The 11,800-nt window shown below is 39.1% G+C and overlaps 1 protein-coding gene across 2 annotated transcripts in view; it reads left to right on the top strand.

Moving 5' to 3' along the window:
* The first annotated feature begins 3,688 nt into the window (after window positions 1-3,688).
* The window catches only part of btbd11b (BTB (POZ) domain containing 11b), an 89,989-nt gene continuing 81,877 nt past the window's right edge, over window positions 3,689-11,800 (top strand). Inside the window, exon 1 of one of the 2 annotated variants that reach the window (XM_081608033.1) lies at window positions 3,689-4,940. In XM_081608033.1, coding sequence (XP_081464159.1) covers window positions 4,088-4,940 — 853 coding nt within the window. In that variant the 5' untranslated portion in view covers window positions 3,689-4,087. The remainder of the gene's footprint in view (window positions 4,941-11,800) is intronic. The other variant, XM_081608032.1, reaches the window with a different exon arrangement.

Genomic DNA, 11,800 nt, shown 5'->3' with positions numbered 1-11,800 from the left:
CGCAGCAAATCAGAGGCCTAAGCTGCAGTTATGTAGCAACGCAGAAGTACCCGGATGGTCACATGCCACACGGCGAGGCTCATTTTAGTTGGTGCGTTTGATTTAGCATAGCGGTCGCAGGGTGAAACAGGAACAGTACGGCCACGGCCATCCCCGCCCATCCATAGGAGAGATAATCTCAAACCAATGTGAGCCACTTTAAATTACATAAAACTGTCAGCTGTGTCATGGATTCTACTGAAGGCGTGTAACACGGGGGCATTTGTTGTTATTACAGAAAGAAATGTTCTAGTAAGTAATTTCAAAGAATTCTGAAACGTAATTATTTGAACACCAGAACAGAGGACCTGTATGAACCAAACACCATTCCACAAGAAAAACCTCATGCCAAATGCAAAGCTTAAAGTTGAAAGTGTGATGCTTTGCTTCGGGGATAATTTGCTGCAGGAAAATGTTAGATAAGTAGATTATTTGCATCTAGCCAAAGTGTCTTCAACCTCAATTATTCAGGGGGTGGAATGTCATGATGTTTCACTCAGAATAGACATTTTTGTTGATACAATTTGTTTATTGCGTAAAACAACACTGCTCTTCAGTGTTTCAAATCCAGTTTCTACTGCAGATGTAATTCTGGAGATAAATATGAGATTTAAGTAAAACAAGAATAGGAGACATGGTTTCGAAAATACTTTCGGTTACTTTCAGAGCTGAAACAAACAAACAAAAGATTAAATTTGAGAATATATGTGGAAAAGAAATCCATGTTTAAACAGGTTTATGCAAAAATCACTGGAGCCTGACTTATTGGCACCACTATTAGTGTGGCGTATAGTGGTGCACTATAAGCCACACTTTTACTATAAGCCACAATTATATCTAAAATTTTTATATAATTTTAGATATATTTTCAACATGTCTAAAACAGAGCTTTAGTTTTTGGTTTAATTCTCAGAGTTTCTCAGAACTCTGATCAACTTATTCTTCAGGCTTTCTTTTCCTGAAGAATAACTGTTTCAACACAGAGAAGACCATTCTTTTTTTGCCATTGACCAACAGGTTGGATGAGAACCCTACAATTTGTCTTTGAGTGTAAGGGAACTAAAACAAATCTCCAGTTAGACATGACCCAGTGAGCAGGTCTGCCAGTCAGCCCTCTCTCATGGCAGAGCAAAAAGGGGACAGTTGACACTTTGACAGCTGGTATTCAGTCCATTGCTGAAGTGGATAAGACTGTTTTCTTATGTAAGTATGACCTAATTGCCTAAAATTCGGCCAATTGTCAAAATTAAGAAAATTGGGGAGGATTTAGGGGGCACCCATGTTACAAGAAAACACGTTTTATGCCTTTAGACATCTTGTTCCCTTACTATTTCTGGTCAAGAGGATTGCTTCAGGTTCTCTTTGGGTAGATTTTATTTCTTTCACTGGTAAATACAATCAAAATTAACCGCACAAACTTAACTCTTACTTGCAGCTTTACAAACTGACACTAGATGGCAATCTGACCAAGAACATAATGTCAGATGCTTTGAAACAACAACAGTTTGGCTCTTCATTTGCTTTTATATTTAAAATTCTATTTTTCTTGTAAATTTTAATAGTACATATATACTTGTGTGATTGAAAGAATAATAAGATTGTCTCTGAATGCTTTGCTTGTTAGTGCTTTTTTTCTAAAACAAACACATCTAAGCTAACTGACTACACAGCTGATTATGGTCAAATTTAGAATTTCTAGATTTTTTTTATGGAGTGTCAAGGTATGGCAGCTAACTTCAATGATAACATTTAAGCAAATGTGTCACTTAGCAAAGGTTCATTAGTAAAGATTTAAATTAAAGATAACTACCTCCTATAGCATAAAGATAGCACTCTATTAATAATAAACTCTGGTACAAACTAGCCGGCAGAAGAGCAGACCAAACAATGGCAGCACAATGGTTTTAAACCAGGTCACTGGTTTGTGCCAAAACTGCTTAGTGGTGAGTTTTAATTAGATGAACAATTTTTCTACCAAAGAGGCTTCGTTCTTTCACCTTATGCTGACCCACCAGAAGTATTTCAGTGTTCTGATTGAGTTTGAAAGATCAACTTTTGGATTTATGGTCAGAGTTTTACAAAATGTTAATTTCATAAGGTTTTTCAAGTGGAAAACCTTCTATTTAATTTAGGTCAAATGGAGCACTTCATAATGTTATCTATCAGCGCCTCGGCTTTTTGTCTGTTAAGCACTGAAAAATGTTAAAGCTGACGACTTTTTTGTAATGAAACAAATCCACAATTTTCACATTTTTGATATTATTATGTGTGATAATTTCTAATGAGCTACAAAAAGGTAATTTCATCTTACCATATGTAGGTCAGCACAAACAGCATGAAAGTCAGGATTTCACTGTTAGTTGGACACAAATATTCAAGGCTGATGAAACTATAATGAAGTGTGTTTGCATCCACTTGTTTAAAAGCAGATAGACTTCTTCTCTTTTTACACAAACATGTTTGATGTTGCACACATTAGTGATTGTATGTGTTTTTTTTTTAATTAGCCATTTAGCAGAGGGTTATGCTGATTTTAACAGCTATGAATTAGACATATACACTACTTGAAAAAATATGCATAGCTTTTGCAGTTTATGTTACAGCCACAAACGTCAATGCATTTTATGCTGATTTTATGGCACAGATCAATACAAACCAGTGTCCAGGAAAGATGGTCAATTTTATTTTCCCAAATTTCTTACAAATGAAGGTTTGAAAAGTAAGCTGCATATTTGCATTCACTTAATATTTTTACTTTGACTGGGCCATTCTGACATTTGAATGTCCGTTGGCTATATTCTTTTAGAGCTCTGCTTATTTATAGCTATAGAATTTTCCTATATTTTTTTTTATTTGTCAGAATGTAATTTGTTTGGAGGGGGAAAAAACTGTTGTTGGTCACCCCGACACCAGGGATCACTGTTGCTCCAGTCACATAAGCACTCTGCTGTCAAATGCAGAAGCTTTCTACTGCATCTGTAATGCAAACTCACCCTACTCACTGAGCAGTCCTTGCGGCTCGTTTACATTATTTCTATGTCATGACCTCAGCATGTTACTCTCTCTGCATTGACGCAGTTCATCCCTTCATTTCTTCTCTCTCTCTCTCTCTCTCTCTTTTTGTTTTTGCCATAATCACTACATAAAACTGAATTACCACACTTCTCTTTCCGAGTATGCCTGCAGATTTCTCATCTGAACTTTGTGTCCTTTCACTGCGGTAAGAAGGCAGTAGGTGTCCATGAAGAAGCTGAAGTCCAAGTTAGACCTTGAGGATCAACTAGAGAGCACATGTCCTAGAAAGAATATTGGATCTTTTCGATGAGTTCTCCTTCAGAGAAACGACGATGCATTATGCATGCAATCTATTATTAATGGTACTGAATCATGTTACGATCAGACATGGGCCCATATAGCCTGATACTCTTTCGAACTTGTCCCTTAACCATGAACACATTCAGGCAGCTGCTTTTGAATCAGAGGCTCAGTCATTACGTGCTGCAGTGGATTTGTTTTTCATTTACCTTAAATAAGATCTGCTCTTATGTCTCCACTAGTGTTATTGTTATTGTTAAGTTTAGTTCTTCTTTCCAAAATAATTTAAAAAGCAAAAAAATTCCTTTAATGATTTACAGTTATCATTTCCCTTATTATTATTTTTTTTTTTGGTCATGAGCTACGTTTCTTTTATTGATCCTTTAAAGCAAACCAATTAGAACTCTTTTCTTGTCCCTTCCCAAGAGTCCATTGGTTGAGGGGTACTCTCATTTTCTCCAGGGCCCCGCCTCCATCTGTCAGGCTCTGCGTTGGTACAGCACCGTTGATGCGCTGAAGTAAAATACTGCAATCTAACTTTCTTCTCTTCAGGCTTGGATGGACTTTCCTCAAAGGAGGAAAAGCAAAAAAAGCAAAAAACGAATCAGTGAGCAGAACCCGGGCAAGGCGATTCCAAACTACCATCTTTTGAGCATATCCCCCCCCCCCCCTACCCCCCGACCCCACTTTTCCCCAAGCTCTTCTTTTTCTACAGTAGCTATGAAGTGCAGTTATGGCAAGGAGTAGCAAGTCAGCAGCGAGGACCCTGGAGGATTTGACGCTAGATTCTGGTTATGGTGGAGCCGCTGACTCCTTCAGATCGTCCAGTGCGTCGCTGTGCTGCTCAGAGGCACATGGGGGGAATTACTGGCATTTAACCGACTCAATGCACAGTCGACACAACAGTCTGGACACTGTTAACACGGTCCTGGTGGAGGACGCCGAGATCCTGGAGTGCAGCGGGCAGTGCGCTAAACTACCCGAGCTTGAGGATGTGCCATGGAGCCTCGGGGAAGTTGCAAGCGCGCTGTGCAAGGACGAGGAGATGAGTCTTCCGACGCCACCTCAGGACGTCCTGCTCAGGCTCTCGGTGCTGGTCAGCCGCGTCCTGGTCAGGGTCGCCAAGGAGGCGCAGCGCCTGAGCTTGCGCTACGCCAAATGCACTAAATACGAGGTGCAAAGTGCCATAAAGATCATCCTGTCATGGAGCGTCTCGATGAGCTGCATCGGCGCGGCCGTCAGTGCCTTGTCCATGTACAACATGAGCACGGACGAGGACAAGTTCAGCCGCGGCAAGTCGGCACGCTGCGGGCTCATCTTCAACGTGGGGAAGTTCTTCAGGTGGATGGTGGACAGCAGGGTCGCGGTCAGGATCCACGAGCACGCGGCCATCTACCTGGCCGCATGCATGGAGAGCCTCTTCCGCGAGGTGTACGCGCGGGTGCTGCGCAGCGCCCTGCTGGAGCGCGACAACGGGATCCCCAAGTTCACGGTGGAGGTCCTGGAGCAGGCCGTCAACGGCGACGCAGAGGTGTGGGGGTCGGTGCAGCCCTGGCAACACCTGATCTGCGGGAAGAATGCGAGTGGTGAGTTATGAAGGCTGGAAGTCGGTGCAACAGGGTGTTTCTACTCTTCAGCTCTCTGTATAATATATATATATATATATATATATATATATATATATATATATATATATATATATATATATATATATATATATACCAAACTCACATTTTGATAGTCACTTGGTGACTATCAAGTGAATAAAGAGAAACTCGCAAATTAACAAGTGCAGGAGAAGTTTGAGTCTTTTCGTCGTCACGATACTTGATGACGTTTTCTCTTAGTGCATTCAGCTGCAATGCTGCTAAGAGTACAAGCATATGCAGGCAGGTAATGAATGACAGAAATGTGAAGGGGAGGAGAAAGGAGGAGAATTCTTTTCTTATCACAATTGCCTCCTTTTCTCTCCAGGCACTGCAGACACAACTGCCTGATATCAATCTTAAATTACATGCAGTTGTTTTCTTAATGTGCAAACTGATAAGGATAGAACCAATACACTCAGGTTCAGTGATTCATTCTCAGAGCTTTTTGTTAAAGGGCCCCTCCCTGCTGGTGTCCATCAGTGAATCCCTGCAGAAGTGGGTTTTTCCTCCCAAGGAGTTGGGGGCGGTTCTCTTTCATTCCTGTAGTCATTTGTACTACAAACAGATCAGCAAAACACTTTACAGATTCTATACGTTCACTTCTTTGCTTAGAAATGTAAAATTGCATTTAGAGTTTACTCCTGCTTTACCAATCAAAAGCTACTCAAACAAACGCCCGTGTAATGATGGATGTTCCTCTTGCAACAGGTTTACATAATGAAAAGCCTTGTGGGACTTGTGTGCTGTCATGCATTATGCAGACTGATGTAAATAAAACTGAGAGTGAATGAGAGAGGGATGAGACAGACAAAGAGACAGGAAGCTAGAAAGACTGACTGTTTTTATGAATCACTGAGAGGAACCTGTCATTGTGTCGAGAACGGTTTACCTTCACTGTTCCACTGGTTTTATATGTCAGACGTGTTAGACATTTGTTTCCATTTCTAGCTGCTGAGAGCAGTGCAGAATTGTCTAACTTTCTTTGGACGGCTCAAGTTAAACTTAAGCACTGCTCACATACTATGACGCATATCAAAAAAATCTAGAGACAAGTTCCATGGAGTTAGATATCAATGCAATATTTGTTGAGTATGAGCACTGTTTTGCCTACTTGAATGTGGGACTCTTTTGTTCACTTGGCCAGTATCCAAACCTGGACAAGTGAACAGGTTTGGATACCTGTTCACTTGTTACAGGTTTGGAACAGTTGTCCAAACCTGGAACAGGTATCCAGAACATGCACTGGGAACATCATTCAACAGTCTATGGGAACAATGAGCAGGAATTAGACACAAATGAAACATCTGGAACATGTAGAATGTCGATATAGCCCTTATAGCCTGAAAAGTGGCACAGGGCATAAAACCCAAGTTAAGTGTTGGACTGTAGTGTGGAACCAAACTCACATTTTGAGTACTTTGCTGAATAAATCGAGGCATTTAAATGGGAAGGTTGCCTGTGCTTTTGAACCAGATTCTTCTTTATGTAGCGTTTAATCATTGTTTTGTGTGGACCCCGTGTTGCTCCTTTGGTTGATGTGCTCTAATTTGTTAATGCCATTTTTCAGAGTTTTCAGTCAAATGTTCTATAACGGCCAAACCCACGTTACATGCAGAGTAATAGGGTGTTAGCAGTTCAGAAAATGTGGTTTCCAATTTGTATTTAGTAGTGAAAATCTCTCAGGCTCTACTTCCGAGAAATCAACTGGAGCTTGACCCTTGCGTCTGAATTCTTCATGAATTGCAGACTTGTTAAGTCAGAGATCCCATATCAACTCAACTCAATATGGCTCAGAGTAGCTTTATTAAACAATATTTGCACTTCTGATTGTTTGGATCTCATTAAATCAGTTGGACATGTAGAATTGTACAACGTCCATCTTGGATGTTGTTTGTTTAACTTGTCCTGCCATTAATAGCTCAGCCACTAAATACAACAGTTAACAAATATATCAAGTTTTCTGGCTTGCAAATGAAACTCTAGGCACTTCCAGGTCCTATTTCCATAAACTATGAACCCCATAAACTTTATCGATCATTTTGTCATTCAGGGCTGCACAGTGGCGCAGTTGGTAGAGCTGTTGCCTTGCAGCAAGAAGGTTCTGGGTTCGATTCCCGGCCCCGGTCTTTCTGCATGGAGTCTCCATGTTCTCCCTGTGCATGCGTGGGTTTTCTCCGGGTACTCCGGTTTCCTCCCACAGTCCAAAAACATGACTGTTAGGTTAATTGGCCTCTCCAAATTGTCCCTAGGTGTGAGAGTGTGTGTGCATGGTTGTGTGTCCTGTGTGTCTCTGTGTTGCCCTGCGACAGACTGGCGACCTGTCCAGGGTGTACCCCGCCTCTCGCCCGAAACGTTGGCTGGAGATAGGCACCAGCACCCCTCCCGACCCCACTGAGGGAAAAAGGGTGCAAGAAAATGGATGGATGGATTTTGTCATTCACATCATTCAAGTCAATCTTAAGGAATCATGGTCAGTGTTGTTTTCATAGGATGCAGCTAGGAATCAAAGCGGAGAGTTCTAGTCACACAAAACACGAGATTCCAGTTTATTTCCATTTAGTTGTGGCTACAGTGGCTATCGCTTATTTCAGAACTTGTTCATACATGTTCACATGAAATATATCCCGTACAATTTAGCTGCAAAAAAATAAAACAATTCTTTGAGAAGTTAAAAATTTATGAAAAAGCTGTAATATTATTTATTGTAAATGTGCACTGCTTTAAACGTATACTTCATTTCAAGATATCAACTAAAAGGATCTAAGTTGGCCAGTTCTTGACATCTCTTCATTATTCCATCCACCATGAAGAAAAGCAACTCCAGAGCATAATACTGCAACCACCATGTTTCACTGTGAGCATGGTGTTCCAATAGAATAGAATAGAATAGAATAGAATAGAATAGAATAGAATAGAATAGAATAGGAAAATATCTTCTGTTTCATAGTCTTACTTTGTAGCCTGGACATATAGAGAATACAGGAGACTGTTGTCAAATGTAGGAAACAGCCTGTCCTTTTTGAGTAAACAATTTGCAGTTTATACTCACATTTTTGTCAGTTTTACTTCAAAACACTAACAAGAAGTTATTATTTTGTGAGTCTAATAAGGGGTCAACATTAATCAGTTCACTTTAAGTTTCTGCAGAAAGTCTTTCAAAACTTTGCACTCCATGAAAACGGCTTCTGGCCATTGTAGACTTTGAATTAAACTGGCACTTGTCACCTTTACTACTTAAATCTTCCATCAGAGGACATTAGACAAGTATTGAATTCAATACAAGTGCTGATACATTGTTTAAATTATAGAGGTCTTAGAAATAAGCAAAGCAAAAATTATTAATTTGGTAGCACTGTTAAAGAAAACAAAGAAGATGAAGGACTGTCTTGTCTCATCATTTACATCATGATTTAAGTGCCCTGTTATTTTTGGAGCTCTGAATGTTAAACTTTGGGGAAAAAAAAAGTCTTTACAAACAAAACAAATCTCATTTCAGAAGCTTTAGTCTCATATAAAGCTTGGTAACTTCTTGTAGTAAGCTTATGCAAGTTACTATTAATGAATCGATATTACAAGTTAAGATGGATAGATTTGCATAAATGTCAATGGATTATTTGCCAACATGCTAAAAAATTTAAGATTTATTCTGAAATATTCCGTAATCTAAAGTGGCTTTTCTGCTTTCATCTTTAGAGATGGGGAAAGCAAAGACTGCCATTTTTTTCTGTCAAAACCAAACCAGTAAAGCAGAGGCTGGATTGACCTTAACAGAGCTTCTGCCCGCCAAATTGAACCCTGCATCGCTCCATTTATTCTATCTGTCTCCCTTTGCCAAGCGGGAGTTACAGAGGTGATTTTTTTGTGTTAGGCAATGGTGCTGGTGACCCAGCTTTGTGAGGAAGCTCTTATGAATATCTTTATTGCATCTCATCCACCAAAGACGATTTCCATTTCTGTGCTGTCACAAATCCAATAAGGTTGTTACCTCAGTGGGTTCCTTCCTGTCTTGTCTTTATCTTAGTAATGAGGTTACACTGGAAAAAATAAGTACACACCCTGAACAATTTCAAGTATCCCTCAACAAGCAAATACTTTATCTTCATTGAAAGCCAATTATGTTTTTGTGTTCCTTTATACTTTTTATTGTCTAAACAGATGTCAAATACAATTTTAGTCCTTTAAGCAACTTTCATAGCTTAAATAAATGAATAATTAGAACTTTACCACCAGCATCAGGCATAATATTATGACATGTAAGAGGTTAAGTAAACATGTATTTTCCATCCGGTTGTGTTGGAAGCAGGATGAATGGTCAAGTGTAAGCATTTGAACATCAGAGAGGTTAAAACGGTTAGCCAGCTGGTTCAGTGCGTGATTATTGCAAATGATAATATTTCCTCCCAAAAGTTAATTTCTAATTTCTTTTTACTCTGTTTTTCAGCGTAAAAGGCCAATTTTGGGTTTGCATCGGCATTTTAATGAAATATATGTACAGTATGTCTCTTTTTTGAGAAATCTGAGACAGGCCTTTTTGGTCAGATGTGGCTTTTACATGGGAAGTCCCACATGGATTTTGCCTAGTTATACCTGTTGATGAATTATAAACAGTGACATTAACTGAGGAAAAGTGACGCTGCAGTTCTTTAGATGTTACTTTTCAGGTTCATGGCCTGCTTTTTGTTAGACGTGCTTTATTTCAGTGAGTTACAGTGAGTTATAGACAATAATATACCTGCTTGGGGCTACTGATTCAACCCAATATTGTGGTTAATAATAAGTAATTCAATATTGAACATGGGAAAATTATGTTTTCCCATGTTGGTCTTGATTATTTTTTCCTTAGTAAATGAAGTCAGCATTTGACAGCTGCCTTTTGTATTTTAGATGTAAACTCATTTTAAAATTTGTTTGATTTTTTGACACATTTATGAATGTGACAAAAAGTGAAAACAAATATAATCTTCAACGGATTATGTTTGCAGATATGATATGCTGGTTACTTTTTCCACTGTTTGATGTAAATTTGAGTTTTACGATTTATTTATTTTTTTATTTTACCTTCACACTCATATTGTAAGTATAAAAATACCTTGGTACAACTTTAGGACTGGAGCAGCGAGGGAAAGGTATACCTCTGCAATATAAATTACTAATTGGAGAACAGGAGAGAAATGTCATTTATTGTCCCTATGTGGGAAAATTCATTTTAGATTACAGAAGGAGGCTGTTTTATATCAATTCAGAAAACAATGCTTTGCTTCAGGAATCATTTTTTTCATTGTCAGTTTGCTTAAAAATGTGATTATTCCGTGTAATGTGAAACTATTGGTAAGGCACTGGATGTACAGTACATTATAAAATATGCATGGCTCTTTCTCTTTGCATTTCATCAATTTTAAACACATGCGGAAATGCTTGTTCTTGGTTGTTTCGTGACTTGATATGTCAGACTTTAACACAGAGTCCATAATTACCGTGTTCTATAAGGTCTGTTTTCACCTACTGCTGCAGTCACGCTTTGGCACATCCACCATATGGCAGCTCCCCCCCAGCCGCCCTACTACACACGAACCCAAAACACACATTGCCATATACGCATATATACATCAAGACGTCAGGGGCTCCTCACCATGTCTGACTCAGTGTTGTTTGCAAGTGGGTGTTGGGTTTCCCTGCTTCAGCTGCGAGTTCCTGTCAGAACAGGAAACTGCTCCATATAGTGAACAATTTCTTCTGACTCCTATCAGAACCAGGGCACAGGGATTCTTTAGTATTCCTGAAGGCATGTGCATGTCGCAGAAAATGAATTTAGCGGAACATTATATCCAGTGCTCAGGGATCTGTGTCACCCTGAGGACAGGTTCTCAATCTCACTCACAGTTGTGACACGACTTTCAAGTTCAGGCGATGCTGATTGGGTTGAAACTGTTCCCTTTTTTACATAAAAAAAAGAAGTTTATTGTTGTACCTTGATGTTAAGTGAATGAAGGTAGATGCTAGTTTTCATAACCTACGCTATTCTGTGGTGTTATTTCTTAAGGTTTTATTATGGACAAAAAATACATATGCCTAAGGTGTAATGAGTAGAAAAGTCTTTAAACTATTTGTCTCAAAAATGTTCGATATTCAGAAACCAGTGATGGTGTACATATTTAGTATGCTTACCTTAAATTATGTGGGAAAGGTAACTAAATTATGGATTAATCATGCTAAGAAATTCTACAGAAATGATAAAGAATTATCTTTAGCAGCCATACCCTGTGAAATGGTTTTCTCTGTATCCCTCCCACATGTGTGGATGAATTCAGATCCATTTTCACTCCATTTGGGTTTCCTGACATTTCTCTTTAAATTCCACTCTCTTAAGCTCCAACTGCAGCATTTCAATAAGGTGTGGACTTTTACTACAACACTAAAACACCTTGCCTGTTTTCCTTTTCAATGTGATGTTGCTATGTTTGGAATAATTGTCCTGTTGATAACCCAACACAGAAGCTCGGTTTTTGGTCAGAAGGCCCCATGTCTGATTAAAGAATATGTCGGTAAAGCATCTATGTGCTTCGACTCACAGAACAAAGTTATGCACCTTTCTCTGCCAAGCTTGTCAGCTGATATGAGGTTTATTTGTGTTTATTTGTTTGCCAAATGGAGATGTATGTTATTACCTAACATATTTGCATAAAATAGCCCATGTATTACTGTAAACCTTCAAGTTATTTCACTAAACTTGTCTTTTACCTTCTTGAAGCTTGTCTTATCCTGTACATTCCTGGAGCTTGTATTGAATTGCTGGCTAC

Source organism: Poecilia reticulata, chromosome 6, assembly GCF_904066995.2.
Source record: "Poecilia reticulata chromosome 6, P_reticulata-male-v2, whole genome shotgun sequence".
Lineage (NCBI taxonomy): Eukaryota > Metazoa > Chordata > Actinopteri > Cyprinodontiformes > Poeciliidae > Poecilia > Poecilia reticulata.
The sequence above is the reverse complement of the archived record's forward strand: the minus strand, read 5'-3'. Positions and strand labels throughout refer to the sequence as shown.